The sequence below is a fragment of the Gobius niger genome (assembly GCF_951799975.1).
Source record: "Gobius niger genome assembly, chromosome: 14".
NCBI lineage: Eukaryota > Metazoa > Chordata > Actinopteri > Gobiiformes > Gobiidae > Gobius > Gobius niger.
This window is the reverse complement of record NC_136865.1, coordinates 1,094,789-1,120,331: the sequence shown is the minus strand read 5'-3', so window position 1 is coordinate 1,120,331 and position 25,543 is coordinate 1,094,789. Positions and strand designations below refer to the sequence as shown.

General features: G+C 44.1%; 1 protein-coding gene across 2 annotated transcripts in view; it reads right to left on the bottom strand.

The window, feature by feature from the left end:
- The window catches only part of dync1i1a (dynein cytoplasmic 1 intermediate chain 1a), an 86,934-nt gene that overhangs the window by 4,263 nt on the left and 57,128 nt on the right, over window positions 1–25,543 (bottom strand). For both annotated transcript variants that reach the window (XM_079570546.1, XM_079570547.1), the window contains 8 exons: window positions 19,898–20,069; window positions 15,515–15,614; window positions 15,063–15,188; window positions 9,158–9,304; window positions 7,901–8,014; window positions 6,674–6,807; window positions 4,825–4,969; window positions 2,094–2,234 (listed from right to left, as the gene is read on the bottom strand). In XM_079570546.1, the coding sequence (XP_079426672.1) occupies window positions 2,094–2,234; window positions 4,825–4,969; window positions 6,674–6,807; window positions 7,901–8,014; window positions 9,158–9,304; window positions 15,063–15,188; window positions 15,515–15,614; window positions 19,898–20,069 (1,079 nt within the window). The remainder of the gene's footprint in view (window positions 1–2,093; window positions 2,235–4,824; window positions 4,970–6,673; window positions 6,808–7,900; window positions 8,015–9,157; window positions 9,305–15,062; window positions 15,189–15,514; window positions 15,615–19,897; window positions 20,070–25,543) is intronic.

The following is a 25,543-nucleotide window of genomic DNA, read 5'->3' as shown; positions in this document are numbered from 1 at the left end:
TAACTCTGTCGTGACTCTGTCGTAACTCTGTCGTGACTCTGTCGTAACTCTGTCGTGACTCTATCGTGACTCTGTTGTGACTCTATCGTGACTCTATCGTAACTCTGTCGTGACTCTGTCGTAACTCTGTCGTGACTCTGTCGTAACTCTGTCGTGACTCTGTCGTAACTCTGTCGTGACTCTATCGTGACTCTGTTGTGACTCTATCGTAACTCTGTCGTGACTCTGTCGTAACTCTGTCGTGACTCTATCGTAACTCTATCGTGACTCTATCGTAACGGCGGCACGGTAGCACAGCGGTTAGTGCTTGTGCTTCACAGCTAGAAGGTCCGGGTTCGATTCCCACCAAGGACGGGGCCTTTCTGTGTGGAGTTTGCCTGTTCTCCCCGTGTCTGCGTAGGTTTCCTCCGGGTACTCCGGTTTCCCCTACCACTAAAAACATGTACAATAGGCCAGGATGTATGAGAGTGTGTTTGAGAGTGCGCATGGGGGACGACGGATGAAAATTAGCCTAAGGCTACAATCCGGTGTGGCTTGTTCATTAACTTGCACTGTCCCTACCAAATAAACCATAAATAAAAATAAATAAACTCTGTCGTGACTCTGTCGTGACTCTGTCGTAACTCTATCGTGACTCTATCGTAACTCTGTCGTGACTCTGTCGTAACTCTATCGTGACTCTATCGTAACTCTGTCGTGACTCTGTCGTAACTCTATCGTGACTCTGTTGTGACTCTATCGTAACTCTACCGTAACTCAGTCGTGACTGTCGTGACTCTGTCGTAACTCTGTCGTGACTCTATCATAACTCTTGGGAGCATTCCTTGCACATTCCAAGGCTTCAATTTTAATTTCTGGATATTTGGAGAACGGATTGAAGAGCTTCCATTACTTTCGTATCGTACAACCAGCAGATCGGCACAAATGCTTGACGTCCCCTACAAGTCCCGCCTCCCCCGCTCGCTGAATGGTAGGTTGAAATTCAACCGCTGTAACGCGGCCACTGAGATCAGACCCAGACGTACATGTAGGGAAATTATACTTGACTGGAGTTTATGGATGGCTAAGGCCAGGCCAGATTTGAACAAAGCATTCACTTTTGAGCAAAGACTGAATATATGAACTACTAAACTTCTGCAAGAATCCAATATTTCAGAGCACACAGATGTAGAATCTATTTTATACACAATGCCATGCTGGTCCTTCAATTATTTAAGTATGGTAAGTAATATTTAAGTATATTTTCGTGAATAAACATAAAAGAAAAAGTGATTGGCCTTTGCTCTAATGACAGCTGTTACCTTTGGATCAACAAATATGCGCTGAATAAGCATATCCTCTTGTGCACAAATGACAAGATCACACCACTTAACACCTGTCAAAAGCAACTGACCCTGAACTTGCCAAATGTAAGGATGGCTTTCCCATACTCTGAAATTGCCATCTTGCATGTCCAGATATGGGCAATCCACAAAGCTTTTAACATTTGGACACTTGATTTCCATAAGTCCAAAGGGCGGCTCAGAGACAGGATCAAAGATGACACCATCTGGTGAAGCACCCAGCCAGGGTGCATCAGGGTTTATGATAAGGCCACAAGGTCTGTAGTTGACCTAACCCTAACCCTTCCATCCCTGACCTCTATAATGAAAAATTGTTTCTTCAAACTGAACTGAACTTGTTATATAGTACTGAGACAACTACATTTTTAACACGATTAAGGCATAAACACTGCATGTAACATGGAGAAAAGGAAGGAAGGCTTTTGGCATCTCAACTTCAAGGAACAGGCCACCATTATTCCATACTGAGATATGTTCTTACCTGAGCTTAGATGAATTGATACCTACCTGTCTGATCTTTGTGCGTGCCCTCAGTCAGGCAAAACGACTAAGGATGTTGTTAGCATTTGGCCTCTCCCAACACATTCGTATAGCTCCAAAAAGGGGTAAAGTTGGAAGCTACCAAGCTCTTCCATGGGCACACACAAAGACCACACAAATACTGTATGTTCCCAAAATGGTGCAGCCCTAACTCCAGGTGAGGGTGTTCATGAACTGTACATCTGCAGTAGATTTGTGCGTTATTCCCACCTCCGTGTCATTGTTGAGGTTCCACAGGTCCAGGCGGCCCATCCCGTCTACCGCGGCGAACATGGCGGGGTGCACCGGAGACCACATGGCGTCGTACACGTAGTCTGCGTTGTCCTCAAATGAATACAGAGGCCTGTTGTGCTGTGGACAGAGTAGGTCTTCATCAGTGCTCACGCAGACTCCAGTAGTTAAAGGCCCTATACCTAATGTTTTTTTATTGCAAACAATGAAAGTGGAAGCTACTAAAATACCTAATATATCTGTAGCATCCAAATTCTTTACAGGGACAAGTTTATAGGCACATTTCACAACTTGCAGGGTCACTTTCACAAAAATACTAGAAAAATAGCCTGAAAGTTCATAAAATTAATACAAATGTTTTATTATTGTATTCACGCTGTTTTCCCCTCAAAGGTTTGCGTTCACAATATCCAAAAGGAGGACAAAATAAATTTCATTCCATTTCTAGAAGTAAAATCAGGTATAGCTCCCAAGGCCACCTCCCAAGGCCATTTAAGGTGTCTTTTTATACCACTGTTAAGAGGATTTAGAATCAGAAAGTTGGTGGCCCTAATCTCACTCTATCATTCTGCATTTGATCCATCCTTAGATGTTGATGCGATACAGTCAGGGGCAGTAAGCGACTGGCAGCGCTGCACCTGGGGTCTGCCTTTGGTCATGAGTATCAACATGGAGGATAAGCCTATACCCGGAGCACCATAGAGCAAAGAGTCAGTTAATTCAGTGACTATGTGGAAAACAACACTTAAAGGGACCAGATGCACGTTTTTCATTTTTATACTCACTACTGCCACCTCAGGCCTCCGTGACTTTGTCCAATGCCTGGTCAACCCGGTTTGGCGAGCTTTTCCATAGGTGTGGCTAGGACCAAACCGGTCTGACCAGGTACAAGTTTGGACAGACTGCTGGCCTCTGATTGGCAAACAAGAGAGTAGACAGTCCTCACTACTGACACGGAGGTCATCCAGATTTATTCACACCATGCCGCTGTTCTAAAAGGGGATTTTGCCAATACTAGCATTTAGCCATTGTTAGCGCAACTTTAGCTGGTGTTAGCTTAACATTAGCAAGTTGCTTACCTTCATAGCTTGTTTTTTAGCAGTTTCTTTACTGTTTTATTAGCCTTGGTCTTCTGAATTCCATAACCCCCACCAGAAGGCAGCATTTGTCCACATTTGTTCTCATCGCGGCTCTAAAAACATTTAATGACGATCTGTACAGCGTGCTCCTCTGTGGGGGTACGGCCCACAACAACTGCTGTTGTGCCATGTAGTGGAAACAAAAGCATGTACTGGGTAGAGTCAGTATGCGCACGTATATCGTGGCATGCTCGGTAGAGTCATACTATGTGGAATAGCCACCACCACCCCCGACAACCCCGCTCCCCTTAGCTGCGCAGCATTTCTTTGAGTTTTCAAACTCAAAGAAAAAAAACTGCAGCGTGTTTGGGTGTAAAGAAGCTATGCTGAATGAGACGATGAATCTTAGCACGAGATCGAGAGGTGTTCATTTCCTGCTATGATTAGCTACCGGTAAAGAAAGCTCCAGGTGTGTCTGTGAGGAGAGAACAACAGTGTAAAGGAGGAGGGACTAAGCCAAGCTAACCCTTCCACTGGTTTGTATCTAGTCTGCCTGCGAGCTGGAAACCTTAGTGTCGCTGCAAAGCCTTTTGGATGAGAGGCGAAACGTCCTGCACTGCAACTACAGAGTACAGTCGATGACTCAGAAACCTTCATTTTGGATGGACCATGACATAAAACATTGTAACATGGTAAAAATCCCTCATAAAGAGCATTTGTGTGTATTGTGTGTATTGTGTACTTCTTTAAGCAGTGCTGGAGACATGAGGGACAGACTCCACGGCGCTGCCTCAGCCTCAGGCCTGACTGCTCCACAAGATCATTAAAAATCTCACTCTTACGCACACCTCATAAACCACCCAGAGGAGCAGGTATGAACAGCTGTGAGGCGGTAGGATTTCTGAGCTCGCTGATTCAATTAGGGCCCGCGTCATGGTGCTGCACCGCTGCCCAGAAAAATCAATCAATTCAACTCATTTTATTTGTGTAGCTCTTTAACAACCATATGATGCACAAGGTACTTCCCAGTACAAATAAGAAAGTCACAGCAGCATAAATAAAACACAAATGACATTAAAACCACAGCAGAGTCCAAGCTATGTGTCAAAAGCCAGCCTGAATAAATGCGTTTTGAGCTGAGATTTAACTGCTGTTCCTTTCTAAACATGCTAAACATGCTAAACCCAGTTCTGGGGTATTTACACTGATGTCCACAGGCATGTATATTTGTGCATACGCAGCTCGCCTAAACATTGACCTTGCACGTATTTTGGAAGCATGGAATTCAGGAGGGTAGGACTCTGTGATCTCCTCGGTTTGCGTGGGCGATCTACTGGTAGCTTGGAACTTAATGGGCACATAATGGGCACCCCTGGTTTATAGGCTTTGAAAATGCGGATGACACTTACGGGTTGCATCTTTAACGTAATAAAATCCGAAACATCCAAGCCAAAGGAATCTAATTACTAAAACCTGTGTGAATGATGCAAATACTTCTCCAGGGAGGATTATGCAGATTTTTGACATGACATGGTCCTCCTTAATGCCATTAATATCAAACGTTATAATGCGCCCCATAAACCTTGAGTCAGTCTCTCACGGCATTTGAACCATCCTATCCTGGCCTATACCTTGGTGCTCCAGAGCTTGACGGTCCAGTCGAAGGAGGAGGTGATGAAGAGGTGGGAGAAGTCCACGGGGCCCACCGCACTGTGGCAGCTGATGCCCGTCACTGGCCCCTGGTGGCCATCGAACATCTCACAAATGCCAGCCTTACTGTGGAGAGAGACAGAGGGCACAGGAAGGGCAGGGCACTCATCAGGAGACTCCAACCTTTACATTTTGTGAGCTACTTTTATGGACCAAAAGCATGCTTCGATGACACTTGTGTAGCTACAGGGCTGAGGTGGAGTTCATCCAGAAGAGAAGTCGCCAAGATGATATTTCAACCTTAAAGAGAAGTACTCTTCCACTTTACTATATTTCCACTAAATATGTGCAGATTATATTCAGAACAGAAAAGTATTTGAGGTGACAGAAAAGGACAAACTAATAGTTACAATGGAATTGCTTAAAAGGTAAAGAATGGATAAAACAATGGAATGTATGTTCATGGACTTTTTGTTTTGTTTTGTTGATTTTGTTGTTCTAAGAATGCAGTAATTTGCACAAGCCTTGAAACAAAATACTTATTCTTAACAACATGTCTTTCCTTTTTAAAGAGACTCAAGGAACAGCATTTCCTCAAAGGACATTATCTAAAAAAAAGGGTTCTTAAAAAAGTGTAAGCAACATGGTCCCAGGTCCTACATCCGGGAGTTGTGGATATTATTATGACAGAGAACGTTAATACCATTGTAGCATTGTCTCGCTTGATTTGAAATAAAGTCCTTGCGCCCCCCATGAGATAGAAATCACAGAAACACCGTTACTTCTGTGAGCCAACGGTTTTCCGGACTTGTTTGCATTGAACATTCTGTCCCCGTTAAAATGAATGGTGAGGCCAGGCCCTATATCAAAACATGGCGCCCGTCAGTTTATTGACATTCATATAATTCTTGTGGTTTTTCCGTCATTAAAATATTATATGGAGAGGTTTCTTGACTGTTGGATGTGTATCTGACCCACAAAAAGCAGAAACAGAGTGATTTAGCATTTAGCTCAGAGGACACACCAATTCTAATCCAAAAGTAAAATCTCAAAAGAAATGCAAATCTGTCAGGAAACAATAACCAAGTTGATTTTTGATTGTGTTTTTTACTGTCGTATTAAAATGTGAGATAATTAAATAACAAATGTTGCGATAGCTGTTGGCTGAAAGGACTTCAAGCCACAAGATTTTTATGACAAATTTATGAACCCCATTCTTATCAAAATATGGTAAAGTAGTAAGCGAGTCTATCATGGACATAGAACTTTATGATCCTTCGGTCGATGAAACAAGTCCTCCTTAGTTTTTAATTGCGGTGTTAACTTTCCCATTCCCGTGTTTACTATCCACCCACCCACCAACCCATCCACCCATCCATCCATCCATCCATCCATCCATCCATTTTCTTCCGCTTTATAGTCGTGGGGGCAGCAGTCTCAGCAGAGATGCCCAAACTTCCCGATCCACACACACCTCCTCCAGCTGTTCTGGGGGGGCCCCGAGGCGACACCAGGCCAGCTCGGAGACATAGTCCCACCACCGTGTCCTGGGTCTTCCACAAGGCCTTGTCCCACTAGGACATGCCTGGAACACCTGGGAACGTAGGTCGATCGGTAAATCGAGAGCCTTGCCCCGACTCAGCTCCCTCTTCACCACGACAGACCGATACAGCGACCGTATCACTGCTGACGCCGCACCGATCCGTCTGTTAATCTCACAGTCCATCCGTCCCTCACTCGTGAACACGACCCCGAGATACCCGTGTTTGCCATTTCATGTCTGTGTCGCTTCATTTATAATATGTGGTGTTTGGTTTAGTTTTCACTGACCTGCCGTGTCTGGAGGCGGTATACACGGTGCCCTCCTCGCTGCCCACCACGTAGTTGTTCACGTCTCCGGTGGGGAAGTCCATGCACGTCACTGCCACCGACTTGGACTTGTTATACACCAGCTCCATGGTCTCCTGCGACACACACACTACTGTCAATGTCAACACAGCTGCTGCCATATTCCACTCTAATAAGAGTAGTGTTCTAGAGTTTATACAACTACAGTTCTACGCTTTATTCAGCCTTTTCGTGTCAACTTGGAATAGATATTTCATATTTTATTATTTTACTGAATCTATGTCTAAACATGTCTTCAGCTGGAAATGAGGGGACTGGGGCAGTTTAAATAAAGATAAACAGGGCTGTGGCGGGTGATGTGTCTCCCTAACGAGCCACAGTGGGTCAGACTGGTCCTATTCAATTGCCTTCAGTGTCCACTCATGCTTTTTAACCTCTTAACCCCCACCTGAACCGAGCACATTTTCTCCAGCTTGGCTGTACCCAAATCTAAAAGCTTCTTGAAAAAAGTGTCAAAACAGCGACAAAAATGAGACAATAATGTGATGAAACTGACAACAACGTGAGGAAAAAGATCAGTTTAGATCAATTTTGTCGGTCTTAGCTTTCAAATGAGGCGCTACTCTGGCTAATGGGCTGTTGGCTCCCGTCAAGAAGTTTTTAGATTTGGGTAAAGTCGAACTGGAGAAACTGTTACTAAATACAGTAATCTGATGTGCAGTACGAGGGCAGAGGTGATGAGGAAATGAGAGGCGGGCACAGGACACATTAGTGGCACGGCCAATGATGTCATACATTGAGGCAATATTTAGAAAGCATTTGGTCTAAAGGATTGGTTCCTATTGTTTCTACTAACAAGCAAACATCCACATGGACCCGATTTAGACTTGACTTTATTGGTGTGTGATAAATATGTTTATTGTCTGCCAGAAAAGCAACAAAGAGTGAAAAACAGAGGTTTTCTTCCCCTGGGCTTGGTCACGCCCCTCGTTGGTCTGTGTCTATGGGAATCCCAATTTTTCACTCTTGTTGGCCGTTTTTCAGTGGACTATAAACATTTATCACACACCTATAAAGTCAAGTCTAAATGGGGTTCGTGAGGATGTTTTTTCATAGCAGATTGTTCAGTAGAAGCGAAAAGTAAAATGAAGCATTTCCGTCTGTATCTATTGTCTTCTCTCTAAGGAGGAACACTGTCATGGGTGTCACCTGTGGCTGGGAGAGCATGTCCAGGCTCCAGCTGCACATGCGCCCGTCGGTGGACACAGAGATCAGGTTGTTGGCGTTCTGAGTGCCCACCACATTCACACAGTACACAGGGTGCTGAGGGAACAAGCACAAGCTCCAGTCAAAACCACATGCCACTTCTGCAGGATCAAGCTGGAACATTGTTTTAATATATATGTATACATGTATATAGTTGTATGCAAAAGTTTGGGCACCCCTGTACATTTTCATGATTTTCCTTTATGGATATGAAATTTCAGTTAAACAGTGATGGAGCTGGTCAGGATGCTCTCTATAGTCCCTCTGTAGAAGAACCACACAGTGATGGAGCTGGTCAGGATGCTCTCTATAGTCCCTCTGTAGAAGAACCACACAGTGATGGAGCTGGTCAGGATGCTCTCTATAGTCCCTCTGTAGAAGAACCACACAGTGATGGAGCTGGTCAGGATGCTCTCTATAGTCCCTCTGTAGAAGTTGGACATAACGGAGGCTGGGACTCTGGCTCTTCTCAACTTGCGGAGAAAGTAGAGACGCTGATTGCTTTTCTTGACCAGTGATGTAGTGTGCATGGTCCAGGAGAGCTTCTCTGTGATGTGCACACCCAGGACCTTAGTGCTGCTCACTCTCTCCACAGCAGCACTGTTGATTGTTAGAGGCGCATGCTGGACCCGCGCTCTTCGAAAGTCCACAACAATCTCTTTTGTCTTCTCTACATTTAGAGAGAGATTGTTCTGTGAGCACCACATGGCCAGACTGCTCACTCACTCCTGTAGTCTGACTCGTCTCTGTTGCTGATGAAGCCCACCACTGTTGTGTCGTCTGCAAACTTGATGCAGAGGTTTGAGTCGTACTTTGGAGTGCAGTCATGGGTCAGCAGAGTGAACAGGAGGGGGCTCAGCACACAGCCTTGGGGAGCCCCTGTGTTCAGTGTGATGGTTCTGGAGGACACGTACAGCCTGTGGTCACAGTGATGTGTTGACCCTCAGCTGGAGCAGTTTGTGTATTCGCTGCTGTGGGATTATAGTGTTGAATGCTGAGCTAAAGTCTAAAGGTGAGGAGGGGAGGAGGAGGCAGAGCAGGGTTCACTACTGACACCCACTGACAAAACAAATTCAAAAAGACATTGCTTAGGGCAGCTTTAAAGTTCAAATGTTGTACCTTTCATGAACCACTGGGAACACATGTGACACACGGTACCTTTAATTATGAATGTGTCTCTCTCATCCCCTCAGTCCTTACCGTGTGCGCGGCCGCAGACAGGGGCGTCCTCTGCACTGGGGTCCGGCGGTGACTGCGGTTGTCCCACAGGACAATCTGTCCCGAGTACGTGCCTCCCACCACCAGGTTCGGATGGAACCTGGCAAAGCCCACCGACACCACCGGGGACTGGAGAGAGCACACACACAACTCTTACAGCCTAAAGGTGGACATGTCCTACTTTATTGAGGATTAAAACCTTAAATGCATTATTGTGTCAAAAAGCAATAGTGGTGTAATGAGCTGTCGGTCACTCACTCAGACCTGAACCTGAACTGGCCCGAGGTCAATCAGGCAAAGTCTAAACTTTGTGGAGAGGGCAGACATTAGACTGTGATCTGTGTCGGAGATGGCAGAGCACAGAGAGAGCGCACTGGGGGGTAGACAGAGAGTTGGAGCGGAGATGATTTGCGGGGCTTCCTCGGGGTGAGGGTCCCACAGGAGAGGGGCTGGAGAGGGTCTGAGCAGGAGTGCATGGGACAAAAGGGCGATTGTAGTCTTCCCTCGATCAGCCGCTTCATGTTACCTCCTCGACCCGGCCCCCGCCACCGGAGTGCTCATCAGGCCTCATCATCACGGCCTGTGGTTATTGAGTCTGTTCCTCTCCACTGCGCCCCGTCCCGAATGACTGACCCCCCCAGCCCTCACTCTGCCAACCCACAGCCACTCAGCCAGCACCACACTTATGAGAAACACTCCTGTCCCGGTACAGCTCATCTCATTAAACATCAGCTCTAGAGCAGTACGGCTCAAAGACCAAACAAGACTGAAGATTGAAGCACTAATCTAAGCATCACACAAGCATTGTCAGGGGATGGAGTCACTCCTGAAGCTCCCGACTGTCCCCTTAAACATCTTTGACCTTTGTGTTCCCCCGAGACCTTGTGAACTCTGCGCTGTCTCCAAACACTCATCTCCGACTCACAGCTCACACGAGCCAGGAGCCACAAGTATTTATCAGAGAGACCGGAGAAAACTGAAGCCAGATTGAACCATTAGAGGATGAGAGGATACAACGCACTTTTCCGAGTACAGCTGCCTCCACTCTTCCCTTTACAGAACGCACATTCTTTCACTTTTAAAAATTAACATGACCTATCTGTGTGCCCCATATAATCTAAACTTGTTCAAAACTTATACTTTAATGTAACGTCAAAAACCTTTGACCTGATAGTGATGTTTTTATTTTTGTTTGCACAAAGGTAACTAAGCAAGTGCACGAAAACAGCACGAGAGGAGCTGAAACCTCGAATCTTGAAACCTTCAATCTCACTGTAAGAATGAGTCAGTTTAATCAAAATGCCTCTGAGCCAGTTTGGTCTCACACAGACAAAGAGCCCATAGGAGTTATGGCTCTTTAATCACTATAGTCTCTGTATCAGCTGCACTTTATTAACTCTGAGTGATCGTCTTGAATGCCGACTGTAACAAGTGAATTTCTCCTTTGTGAGATCAATAAAGGATTATTGTATCTTATCTTATAACAAGATGCAAAAGTTGTTCATGTTTACATTTTTTGGCTTGGTATTTGATCTGATTATCCAATCAGAAAGGAGAATAGGTCCCACACTTTGGGTTGCCAGATTCTAAAACCAGTTTGTTTGTATACTTCATTGTCCCCGTAGGGAAATGTGTCCTCTGCATTTAACCCATCCTTCGATGCCGCTGGGGCAACCCGTAAGGAGCAGTGGTCGACGGCAGTGCCGCGCCCGGGGACCCGTCTCCATGATGTGGAGCCAGGCTGATGGTCAGAATCACCTGGCTGGAGGATTCACCTATTGCACATGTTTTTAGTGGTAGGGGAAACCGGAGTACCCGGAAGAAACCTACGCAGACACGGGGAGAACATGCAAACTCCACACAGAAAGGCCCCGTCCTGGTGGGAATCGAACCCGGGACCTTCTAGCTGAGAAGCGGAGGCGCTAACCGCTGTGCTAAAAAGCACTGAACCAAGAAGGAGTCTCTGAGTACAGTTGCCGTCCAAGGCCCAAAGCTGCAGAATGCACTTCGAGCACACCCATGAAGCATCAGTGTTTTTAAATCGCCGTTGAAACACATCATTCAGACAAGCTTTCAATAAGTAGCCACTGACTTATGCACATTTGTGTTTCTATTTAAAAATGCTTTGTGATTCTTGTTTTTATATTGGAAAGCGCCCTGGGCACCTCCTGGCTGTTTCTAAGGCGCCTGGCCCCAGGTTTGACCAACCAAGGTTTGGTAGGTCCACAAACTTGAACGTTTGAATGAATGCTTCATTCTCAAGTGTCCGCTCAGAGCAGCAGGGGCCCACATCTGTAATGCTCTTCTTACCCTCTGTTCCACAGGAGAACATGTTAAGCATTCTTCAATGATATGGAGCCCTTTGTTAACTAGATTGTCCTAATATTGTGCTTTGAGTGTGGTTATATAGATATAAATATTTTCTTTTACTGATAGAAAACATAAATCAGCAAAGATTAGTTGTTTTTTCCACATAAAATTCAATGAAGAGACACTGTATTGTGTTATTGTGGTATGTTGATTACTTTTTATTACTGTGAGGTTATTTGCAAAAAATAAACCTGAAGTTACTGTATCCAAGTATTGCATCAAAATCTGCAGTATCAATTCAGAAGTGGGTCACTATTCAGTATCGTTATTTTAGTTTGAAATGGTTGGTTGTAGTAGGGCGACGTCTGCCAGTAAGCTCTCACAAATCAGAAGCACATGCGGGGTTAACTGCAGTACACTTCAGACGTGCACCCTGCTAACCCCCCCGCCCTGCGGTCGCGTCAGGGAGCCGTAAGCGCGACAGGAGCCGACAGGAGCCGCGGTGGCTTTGGGAAGGGTGCTGGTGGTCTCTTTAATGTGGTCCACTTTCCCGCTCGAGAGTGAGGTGTGAAGTTACGGGACCCTCCAGTGACGGGACAGTGCGAGGGGAGAGGCGATGAGAGCAGGCACGCTCGGAGCACCTGTACAAACATGCTGCACACACTACATACGGAGACGAGGAGGAGCTGACATACATGGATCTGTGATGTATTCCACACGGGTGTGCATGTGCAATGAGAGTCAGATCAGAGAATAGTAATGCAGACTTGTCCACCATGTGTTCATTAAGTGTTAAGGTTTTGGTTTCGCTTTAGAAAACCGTTTTTAAGACGGATATTGACCAGGATCTCACGCATTTGTCTGGTCATAATAATATCATAATAATAATCTTACAAAGCTACACAGATCTCATGTGCTTTTGGCGGATGTAACTTTGCAGGTCTTGAGTGTCAGCAGTGTTCAGTTTAGTGGTTAGTGATGATGACACACATGCGATCTGTCTTAGGAAAATGCAGGGCTTTAGGACGGCATCAGATCTGAACAAAGACCAGACCAGTAAACGGCAAACTAAATACGAGCGATCGCTGTTATTGTTTACGTCCGCAATTTTCGCCAGATTGATGTTTTGATGGTCGGCAACAGCTGATCCAGGCTTCTAACACGGTTTTATTAAATGATCGATCTGTTACAGCACAAGAGAAGCAAAGGCCTGTTTATGAACTTTGTTTTTTGCCGATCATAGGATTCTGATCATTTGTTTAAAACAAATGCCTACCACGGCACCCGGATGTGACGACACCGCGATCACACTCGGCCTAAACCAGGTCTAAAGTGAGTGTTCGGAGGGGAGGGTCCTGTGGTTAGGCCCGCTTCACTGACGGCAGAGCTCCTGGGTCATATCTGATACAGGCAACACTGGCTTCAATATTAGACTTTCAATTCATACCATTATGTTACAGTTTGATACTAAAATACCTAAATTATTTTTGAAATTCTATGCTGATTACGATACTGTATCTGTGGCTCAATCCACTTGGTGCTAAAGTCTGTCTGAGGGAATGGAGAGACAGACAGTGGGAGGGCTGTGTCGGGTGAAGGTTTGGGGGACCGGAAAGGGGTCTGTCTGAGGGGGTTCTGGAGTGCAGAGGTTAAATGGCAGAACATGCTCACGCATTAAGATCCATCAGATCTGCAGCTCACTGCACAAGGCCAATGCCAGATCACATGTAGCCAATCCCTGTTCAGTCTGATTTACTGCCCCCAAAGCACTCAAAGCGCAGGGGCGTCGTGTTGTGATGGGGGTGGGACTGTTCCACTTCCCAAAGATGAGCAAGATGAAGAAAGAGCCTATGAAGTTAATTCATCGTTTACATGGGCAATGGCCTAAACCAGTATTAAAGGAGACATCCAAATAACCTCTTGGTTAGAGTGTTGTTCTCTCGTCCAAAACATACCTGCAGCAGAAAAACCTAATAAACCGTTCAAGCTTGCCCTGACGAAAGCTTACAAAGGTACAAAACATGTAGCAACATCTCCAACTGTCTTTGCTATGATAAAGGCCTTTCAACCATTTCTGTGAGTGGCTCAGTTTCAACAGACCCTTTGACCGACACCATACATTCACTCACACACCGTTCATCCAGGCCTCCCCTCAGGTCCGGCTACTGAACTTAAAGAGTGCAGAGCGATATCGAAGTGAAAGGATTATTTGTGCAACATGTTTAACCTCTCCTCGTTTCATGACAATGGCTTACTTTTGTCTTGGCTCCTTGAATAATCTTATTTCTAAAGAATCTATGGTGGACCGTGAGTTCCTGGTAGATGATAGTAACTGCATGTAAAACAAATTGAGCGGAGGAGACATCTGTGTTTAGAAAGGAGAGGAGGAGTGTTGTCTTAAAGCTATAGGCTCACATTCACTTTATGAATTAAAACATTTTAAAAGTTCCACAAATATGCAGTAATCGTCTTGTCCATCGTTGTACTGTTTCCCAGCTCCGAAAAATCAGATCAATCAACACATGCGATGGATGAGAGTTGCCTTGTGCGGCGGCTGGTGTGGCGCTGTATGGGGAAGTGGTCAGACAAGGATTTACTGTCCCATCCTCCCACGGGACGACAGTCTTTGCTAAACTGCAGGTGAGCGTGTTTTGCTGTTACGAATATATTTTGAAGGAGATCAAAGCCAAGTGTTTTCCTCAGTCAGGGCAGTCTTGGTGCTCCTGCTTGTTTCTTTGGATGTGACGGTGCAGGGAAATGAACACACATGGGACTAACACATGTTAACACTCCACACCGGACTGTCCCAGGGGAAACCCACACGGACACAGGAGAAGCAAAAAGAAGAGCAAACTCCAACACCAGGAAAGACCCCGTCCTCCCTACTGAACCCGGGGCCTTCTAGCTGTGAAGCATGAGCGCTCACCACCAACACTACATATAACATATAATAATACAAAAGGAACTGAATATAAGCTACAATTCAAACCAACAAAGGAAAACATTATGAGCAAATGTAAAAATGTCATGATCTTTGTGAATTCTCTCCCATTGTATCCTTTTCATATCTGACAAACGCATAAAACTCACAAAATATTTATTTCAACGTAAATTAGAAGTCCTGAGCCGATCTCTGCTGGACTGAGGCTTCGACTTCAACAGAGTTTGGTCCCATCTATAGCCAGTGCCGCCACCCAGAGTGTGGCATCATCCCCGCGGTCGCCCAAGACTGACATGGATGACTCCCCCCAACATCTCGCTGACCCCGGACTGCCCCGCCTTCACACGGTCACCACACCTGACTGGCCAAGTGTGGAAGAGTCAGTAAGATAGTCAGTTAAGCAATGTCATTATTTCTTAAAAGAAAGTAATTTAGCGCTAGTTGTATCCAATTCAATCTTTTTAAATGACATTTAACCCCCACCTTTACTGAGAGCATTTTCTCCAGTTTGGCTTCTCTTTTATCCTATAGGCCAGAGTGAGTGACACCTTATTTGAAAGACCTACAAAACTGATATAAATTGATCTTTTTCCATCTCATTTTTGCCACTTTCTATTGAATGTTTGGCAGTAGTACCTGGCAGTGGAAGATGTACTCTGGCGTGGCCTTCTTGAACTTGATGTTCCAGACCAGAGCCACCCCGTCGGGCTCATGGGGCGCGTCCTCGTTGTTGTTGTAGGAGGCCACCAGCAGCTCCGGATACTACAAGTGACAACGACACTTTCTCAACATAAGCGCTCACTAATCTAAACAATTAACTCTTCACAAAATCAACTTTCCTCTATATATTCATGTGGGAATTACACTTTTTTTTTTTTTTTTCAATTCAGAATAAGATGTATACAATGCCCAGTATAAAGTCTTATATTTATATTAGTAATCTAACGTTTCACAGTGATATCTGCTATGCAGTGTGTGTGTTGTCTCAAAGTAATAAGTACATCTTGCCTCTAGCATCTGTTATATCGCCATTCATATTGTTGTGGAGCACATTCTTTCATATAATGCAACACACAGAGCGGTCTGACCTGTAGAGACCAGTCCAGGCAGGTGATGACGCGGTGCTTGGACCAGTGTTCGTCATAGAAGAGACGGCTGAAGGACAGACTGGAGCCTCCTGACACGTCCCTGCAACAGCGGACAACAATATGTCACCAACAAGCACAAAGCCCACAGGAAATATGGGTTTGGGGAAATATTCAAAAGCAACATACATTATAGGGAGAATTAATTATCTAAGAGCAAAAATTAAAAATCATTTCAAAATAAGCAACAGAATTTCTTTCGCTCTTGAGTGGCTATAAACGAAAAGATGATCTCACTTGAAGACAAAAAAGGAGGTCCGAGGCACAGCCGACTTCTAGTAAAAATCCTTTATTTTATGAGGGACACCAACGCGTTTCGACCGCTTAGGTCTTCATCAGGGCAGACAGTGTAAAGACTAATCGAGCACAGGTGCTATTAATAGTCACACATCACGTGATAGCAACTGTGCTTGATTAGTCTTTACACTGTCTGCCCCGATGAAGACCTAAGCGGTCGAAACGCGTTGGTGTCCCTCATAAAATAAAGGATTTTTACTAGAAGTCGGCTGTGCCTCGGACCTCCTTTTTTGTCTTCAGACCTAGCTTTTTTCGGCGTACGGATCCTGGAAGAGCACCTGACTGGCTAAGACACCTAACCCACAGCAGCGCTCACTCGCCCTCTCACTCACGTTAAAGATGATCTCACTTGTTTACTTTTGCTGGGAGTATAAATATGAGAAAAGGGACATGTACGATCTTTCTCAGCACACTCACACTGTGGCTGTTTCAGGGGTTTAGATCACTCCTAGTTATTTGGATCTTAAGGTTTAAGAAGATTGCTTAGTACAATCAAACGTCCCCTTCATCACTTTATTATTATGGAATGTCTGAATGGACTAACATATCCAGGTACAGCACCACAGGAAGTGACTTGGTTTCAGCTCAAATAAATGATACTAATGTGAAAGAAATGGAATAAAAGAGCATTATAGTTCTGTGTTATGGTTCGAGACGACAAATATTTTAGTATAGGTATTGAAAAAAGTATAATTCAGGTATTAGTATCATAAATCAAGTAAGGGATAATGTAAAGAACGCTGGTCATTATCGGGAAAATAAGCACCGACAGGGCAAACCGGACCCCGGTCTTGTTTCGCCCTGAAGGTGCTTATTTTACTATACGGCCATTTGCCAACTGAACACACACAACATAAACTTCGTACACTTTTATGAAGGTCGAAAGGTTTATTTAATGACATCCGCGACAAATAGTTCCCAAAAGTTTGCGCGTTGCTCTGCAACGTTTTGCTAGGCTAGAAGCAGCAAGGCTAATAGCTAGCCTAGCTACTTAGCTGAAGGCGCAGTTGGAGGAATGGTGGCGAATCTCTGGGACAGTTGAAAGTCAGACTCACGCTAACTTCACGAGCGATTCCCCAACTTCTCTCTCAGTGACGGGACAGATAGTGTCGCTGCTACGTACGCGCGGAGTGATATGAAAACACCAACTCCGTTGCCATTGGCAGCGGTCATTATTTTTTTCAGAGGTCCTTTATCAGAAAATAATGACCAGTAGAACGTTGGGAAATCCCATTCAAATCAACGGAGCTTCTACTTACGTTGTGAAGAGCCGTATAATAAGCCTCTTTAAAGTGATAGTTTGGAAGCCTAAATGTTTTACAATTTAATAAAATATGCAATATTGACCACCTGGTCGTGCATCTTGATGTAATGTAAAAATGCTTTTTTTGTAAAGTCCCTCCTTCCTGGATCTCAGCAACAAATCAAATCTAATATCCTCCCGCGTTGACCAATGAGATGAGCTTTCCCAGCCTGTCAGGTCCAATCAGGAGGGAGGGGGAGGAGCTTGTTCCTGCTCTCCTCATTTTACAAACTAAGAAGGGCTTTCTGGTTAAAAAGGAATTTTGATTGTTTACTTTCAAATTTCACTCTATCTCTCCTCACTTTAGAAACTTACAGACTATCACTTTAATGTACCGGTACTGAGCAATCCAGATGGCTTTCCAGTATGGCAACAGCATAGCAACAGATGCCAAACTAGAGTGTGTAGACCCTCTATAACTGCCGTAGTTCCAGCCATCCCCACAGATGTAACCAAAGTGAGGGGATCAGTCAGTGGAGCAGCCCAGATGCCTGTCATTCCTGAGTCCTGAACCAGTGGCGATCCCGATGACAGCCCCAGAGAGAGTGACCTCAACGGGAAGACGTGAGCAACACAGGGCCCGGGAGTTACAAACCCGTGAGTCAAGCCCGAAGGCGCGAGGGCAGCACGCATCTCACCCTACTGCAGATTGGGCCTAGAACTGACAACAAGGGGAATGTTCTGCAATGATTGTTTGACATTCTAAAATCTAAGTGGAAGATGAAGGTAAAGGTCCAATATTAAGGCTAGACTGACTTGATAGAGCGTTTAATAATGTTGTAATGTTCCTTCATCAAGAACTGATTGGTGTAACGTTTTGTTTCATTCATACATGTTTGAGTAAACATTGTATGAGCTTCGTCGGCAACTATTAATGCATTTGTCATACGTTCAGCACAGACTACATAGTTTTTTTGTCATGTGATCACTGTAATCACAACAACAGGCTGCGAGTCTTCAACTAGACCACTGTCGGGGAGATCGAGGGGAGACTTTGTGCATTGGGCTCCCGTGTTGATGAGGTGGAGGAGAGAGTCGGGGTGTAGGAAACTACCTCAGACACAACAGCTCACCATACTTCCAGAGGAACTGCAAAAAATGCAAAACCACATTGATTTGGACAACAGAGGACGCCGCTGAAACAATAAAATTCTGGGCATACCAGAGCTGCAAGAGGGGGATGACATGATTACGTTTCTACAGCAGTCGACTCCCATAATGTTGGAGCACGAGTTCTCCAGTGAAGCCAAGCAAACGCCCAGCCTACCGTCAGTTAAACACCATGAACCAAATTCCAGGAATTCGAATGTCTGATCTGTCCATCTCAACCTCAACTAAACAAATAAATAATAGATTCAAAGAATTTTACAATAATTTGTATTCATGCCATTAAATAAGGCTCCAGGATTAGGTGGTTTCTCATTAGATTTTTATGAAAAAGAAGTTGTTTTGAGTCCTTTGTTACTTGATCTTTATAACACTGATCCATAAATAAGAGACAAACGCATCTCACTGCTCAATTGTGATCAGAAAATCTTGGCCAAGGTTCTGGCAAGTCGTTTTAAAATGGTAATAGGCAAAGAAATGCACAGGGATCAGTCTGGATTTATCCCAAATCGATATGGCTCAGACAATATCAGAAGGCTTGTTAACCTTCAACATTACGTTTATAATTCAACAAACACCCAAATGCTTTGTCACTGCACGCTGCTAAAGCCTTTGATTGTGTTGAATGGGACTATTTGTTCAAAACTAACGCAATAACTTCATTACATGGATAAAGACACTATCCATGTAATGTCTAATGCTTAGATATGTCTAATGCTTGTGTTTTGACAAATGGTCTGAAATCTGACCTGTTCGAGCTGCAGAGATCTACCAGGCAGGGGTGCCCTTTGAGTCCTGGCCTCTTTGTGATAGCTATAGAACCATTGGCACAAAAACTAAGAAATCATGCAGATATTCATGGTATTACCGTGGGTAAATTGCATCATAAACTTCTACGATATTCCAGTTTTATTAGACTGTATAGATGATTTTACACCACTGTCCCTCGTCTTTATTCAAAAAGTGGAAATTTTGCTGGTCTAAAAATATGAAATATATAAACAAGCTGGTCAGGAGGGCCAGCTCCGTCCTGGGCTGCCCCCTGGACTCTGTGGAGGAGGTGAGGGACAGGAGGGTGTTAGCCAAGCTCACCTCCATCATGGACAACACCTCCCACCCACTGCACGGGACTGTAGAAGAGCTGAGCAGCTCTCTCAGTGGCAGACTGAGACACCCTCAGTGCAGGACGGAGCGCTACCGCAAAGCCTTCATCCCCACTGCTGTCAGACTGTACAGTAAGACTGTAAAGTAACATGTGCAATAATCTCTGTATCAGCTGCACTTTATTAACTCTGAGTGATCTTCTTGAACGCCGACTGTAACAAGTGAATTTCTCCTTTGTGAGATCAATAAAGGCTTATCTTATCTTTATTCTAAATTATACTGCAATGACCTATATTGTTTAGTTAGTATTGGCATGAAAACTAGAATAAAGAATAGAGGCTGTGAGTAGCTTTTTCAGAATATAGGCCTAAAACAACATAACTCCTTATCTGGACTAGAATTTCTAAAAGGAACCAGGATCCAAAGAGTGAAACATCTGCATATTCATCTCATTGTTCATATGATCTGTATCTGAACATATGAAGCAAAGGTTTTCTGATCTCTCGAGGTCTCACCCGTCCTTGTCGTGCAGGTCTCTCCCACTGTAGTCAAAGTAGATGTTGGTGTCCTCTGCCAGGGCTCTCTCCATGACACGGATGGAGCAGTCAAAGAAGCTCTGGAACTCAGCCGAGTGGAGGATCTGCTGCCGCTCCTCCTCTGTCAGCTCCCTCAGCACTGCCAACGAGCCTGCACACAGCAACGTACAGAGCAGTGAGCCTCTGAACACACTTGACCCATTGGTTACAATTAAACGGGGATATTCGAATGTGTTTCCCACTGATTATTCTTCTTGATGAGGACAAGTTCCATTTGGGTAATGTAATGTGCAGTGAGAGGCGAGAAGCTCCAGTTACTCCTTCTCATAATATAAATCCACTAAACTTGACTGTGTGAAACCTTACATGTCTCATAAACAACACCATCGCTACATCATGCCTTTTGTCAGAAACAGCGTGTGCTCCATACATCGTGACTATGGCACAAAAAAGGCCTATATACAGTGGGAGAAAACAGTTTCTTACATTTTTACCTAAATTTGTCATAAAATGTCGTCTGATCTTTATTAAAATCACAGGAATGATTAAACCGTGTCTGCTTAAACTAATACCACCCAAACATTTACATTTTATCATATTTTTATTGGCCAAAACATATAAACATTCACAGGAGAGTGTGAAGTACAACCCCTGAATCTCACTGAACTGCAGCAGTTTTGTAAAGAGGAATGGTCCAAGATTCATCCTGATCGTTGTGAGCGTCTGATCTGCAACTACAGGAAAGCAGTTATTGATGCAGAAGAAGAATCAGCAGATATTTAATACAGGGGTGTACTCACTTATTCACATACTGTTGTGAATGTGTCACGTTTTTCTGCAAAAAAATTAATAATAATAATAAAAATATATATATATATATTAGGGATGGGAATCTTAGGCCACTGTCCGATCCGATTCGCATCTCGATACACCTGCCACGATCCGATTCATTTAAGGTGCACTTGGTCATACCAGAGCTGCGATGCAATTCAAATCATCACCAAGACCACGATGCATCTGGATCCACACAACTGTAACCACCACCAGCCCGATACCATTCCATTTAGGCCAATTATCACGATGCATCTCCATGTTTCGTGATCCACGCTTTGCTTGATACAATGATTCAACAGAACCAGCTCAAATAAATTAAGATTTGACACATATTCACAATTATTGAGGCCATAAATTGATATTAGACAACTTTAAAGTTAATTTTTTTTTTTATGTAGACTGCATATTGTTTGTTCTTTAGTTGTAATTGTTGTAATTGTTGAAAAATTCAACAATTTTGGGGGGACAACTATTATTAATCTATGATCAGTCTTGTTCAATTAAAAAGGCGATTGTGTGCATTATTTCCACATTAATGGCGCACACAGAAAAGCTCACATGGTTATGCTAATTAATGGGCGGGGCTCCCTCTGCCTCAGCGCAGTCTCACGTGTACTTCCACCTGGCTCTAATGCAGTAAAGTGGATTTCTGGACTCTTTCTGGACTCTTTACGCTTCTAAGTGGACATAATGACTTGGGCAAACAAAGATGGCTGTCTGGAATATTTGCTACAGGTTGATAATACCAGGACATACTGTGCTGGCTCTGTTGTGATGCAACCTCTAGTTAAAAGGCCGTAAAGTGGAGAAAACAAAGCCGCTGGACACGCCTCCCTGTTCCTGTCCCCATGAACAAGCCCAGCTTTGAAGTAAGTGTCACCAAAACACGTGGCATTATATAGACATCAGAAACATTTACCTATATAGCTAGTGAAATGAAATAAACTGATGGATATCTGTGCCTACAAGCTCCTTCCATAGCCCCCTACAGACTTTGTGACAGGATGATGACATTTAGGGTTTACTAAACCACGTGCTAAATTGTGAGTGGTACTAAAAGTGAGTGTGTTCGTTTTGGGGCCCAGATTTACCATGAGTAACTGTGCGTGTTATTAGTGATATGTAAATGAGTTTACTGCGTTGGCAGATGATGCTCTCAAAGGCTGGAGCACTTTTGAGAGAACAACATATAAAAGTTATGATGGAACTGATGTCCAGTTACTTATTACTTTCTTCACAAAAGCACACTTGTATTACCAACAAGTCCTCCGAATCCATACGTCATTTGTTTTATTCCTGAATTACAACCATACAAGACATCTGCTAAAACAGCGCCCCCAAGCTCCCACTGAGGGTATGTACAATACAATTAACCTGATTCAGAATGACGATTCCAAAACTCAAACGCAAAGAAATCAATCAAACAATTAACATGCAATATGTGAGCAGCCCCAACAACCCGGCAACGGACAAATGGATGGATGGATTATTTACACATATCAGAATTTTCAACATTGTTTTGTTTCTGTTATATCAACACCCGACCATAATTAGGAGGAGGTGAGGGACAGGAGGGTATTAGCTGAGCTCACCTCCATCATGAACAACACCTCCTACCCACTGCACGGGACTGTAGAGGAGCTGAGCAGCTCTTTCAGTGGAAGACTGAGACACCCAGAGTGCAAGAAGGCCTTCATCCCCACTGCTGTCAGACTGTACAACAAGACTGTAAAGTAACATGTGCAATAACCCCTTTGCAGAATAATCCCTGTATTTACATCACTTATCTGGGTCACTATCAACCACATGCACTCTGATGTAAACCTGCACTGCTAATACTGACTAAAACATTTTTTGTTATAATCTGTTTACTTGCACACCCTGAGTGTTCCTAAGAGCTGAATATAACAAGTCAATGTCTCCATTATGAGATCAATAAAGGATTATCTTATCTACCACACACGGAAGAAGCAAAACAACACGAGGAGAGGACAGTGCACAGAATATTCGGGATGATTACAGTGGGCCATTTGATGAAGAAAACGTCCTTATTTACGAGGAACGCTTCCAACGCTGTTACTTGCTCCGGTTTTAGGGATTTAATATTTTCCAAATGATTTAAAACAGACGAAAGAGCAGAAGAAAACAGTGTATTGGTCACTGCGCCGCCATCTTTAATGTTTTAGATGAGTGTGTGGTGGTGACAGGTGATGGTTTCTGTCTATTGGTGCGTGATGGACCGATGTGGGTGAAATCGGGAGATGATTGGCTGCGAGCCGCCGCCCAGACGGTTTTTCCTTTTTTCAAGAGAAAGGACGAGTGTCTGGCAGGCCAGGCAATCGTTCTCGTAGACTGAATCTCGTGTCTCGTCTCGTGGGATTTGTGTCTCGGTCCACCCAACTAACCACCCAATGATCCGCTGGGTATCAACTTACTTTCTTACATAAACAGTTGCATAGTGCAGATATTTAATTTTAAATATCTAATAATGTCTTGGTAGGAATCCTCCATGATCCCAGTTCCCTGCAGTAGAAAAGGTGGTTCTAATGGGCGTGGGGTCTGGACTTTGATCTGCTCCTCTTTGGGGATGGTCACAGAGGCTGGATCAAAGGCCAGACGTGGTAATAAGCTGAAGAGCAGACAGGAGGACTGTGTATGCACACAGAGATGACAATGTGAACGCATTGTTTCCACCTGCTTTCATATCAACACTCTGTTAACAAGATTACATCTGTAAACGCACAGTAGGAACACACTCTTTTCAAAGCCAAGAATCAAAAGGAAGTGCTTTGGTAAACAAAAGCCCAACTCTTGAGCATAAGTATGTGATCTCACTCTGTGAACATGCCATTCCTTATTAGAGGTTAAGGTTAAGTTATACTTTATTAATCCCCGTAGGGAAATTCATTCTCTGCATTTGACCCATCCTCGGTGCCACTGGGGCAACCTGCAGGAGCAGTGAGCTGCCAGCATGGGCTCGGCGACCCATCTCCATGATATGGAGCCAAGCTGGTGGTCAGAAACCTGGCTGGAGGATTCACCTATTGTACATGTTTTTAGTGGTAGGGGAACCTGGAGGAAACCTACGCAGACACAGGGAGAACATGCAAACTCCACACAGAAAGGCCCCGTCCCTGGTGGGAATCGAACCCAGACCTTCCTGCTGTGAAGTACTTGTGCTGTGTGCACTAACCGCTGTACTACTGTGCTGCCCCGATTTGAAAGGTAAGACCCTCCAGAGTTCAGTCACTGTGCTGTCACTACTGGAGCTCTAATTCTAATGAAATCGTAAGAACTGGACAACCATTCTGGATCGTCTCAGGCTTCAAAGACGCACATGTGGCCATACCACCTTTGCTCTGACCGATCCCATCAGACCTCGCAAGCTAAGCAGGTAAGAACCTGGCTGGTACTTGAATGGGAGACCATTTAAAAACACCATGAAGCCTGGTGAATGTAGTGAGTGGTTGGTGGTGGTCACTGATGTGCGCAGACTGGTTGCCTCGCTTACCATCACTAAGCATGGAGTGAATGAATAATGCACAGAATTGTAAAGTGACTTTGAGCGTCTGGAAAAGCACTATATGAGACTAATGCATTACTATTATTATTATATTATTATTATTATTATTATTATTATTATTATTATTATTATTATTATTATTATTATGTGCTGCTGAATATTGCCACAGTCACGGCAAACGGTTCACCCTCTGTTTCTAAAACATTACGTTTAAATTGAAGAAATCAAAACAATAAGCTCCAATTTGCATTTGTATTAGTACAATATGCCTTGGACTAGCTTTGAAAACCTTCAATATTTCACAAAAGATGAAGCGTAACCATCATACTGTTTGTGGACATTTGTGGCTGATTCAGCGCACACACGGGTTTGTGCAGATAAAGGCACAATGAGGACGGTTTCTGCCAGACAAGCACATCAGATTAAGAGAACAACGCACCAGGTCATAAATAGAATACCTCTGCATCACTGGCTGTTATGAGCATAAAAGGAGAGAAACTCATGATGTGGACCCCCTCCTACCCTGACCTCAACCCGATTGAGAACCTTTGGAGCCTCAACAAAAAAAAACTCTATGAGGATGGGAGGCAGTTTTCCTCCAAACAGCAGCTCCGGGAGGCTCACTGTCCAAAAACTCACAAGTTTAATGGATTTAAGAATTCTCCATTCACCAACCATCCACTACTCCATCCATCTGACCATCCAGGGTTACACGGCCTCATCAGTGAACAAGACTGTTTGAAAACGAGTCTTCATGTATTTCTGAGCCACTGAAGCCGTTTCTGCTTCAGCTTCAATGAAAGGTTCAGGGGAGGCCCGGATAGAAGGTGTATGCACAACTGCAGCCTCTGGAGGGTCCTACACCTTGATGTTCTGGAGACTCCAGAGGCACCAGCAGCTTCAAATACCTGTTTGCTCCTGTTCTCTTAATCTGATGCATTCAACTATTTCACGCTTTTCATCAGCAGAGAAATCCTTTTTCTTTCCCTTATTGCTTGAAAATGGTGGTCTGCTTTATAAAGTGGAACATCTTTTTTCAGTAGTTTTTCCCTTAACTGGGCTTAACCTGATAACTAATTATCATAGGCGTCTGAGATTTATGTCAGTGATTCAAAGAGCCCCGAGACACAAAAACATCTAGGGTTTCATTGAAAAAAACTTTTTTTTTTTACCTTTATGACACTGAAATGCAATTTGCATAATAATTTAGAACGCGGAGTAAGAAATTTCACCCACAGCAAAGCACCATATCTTTACTTTGACTAATG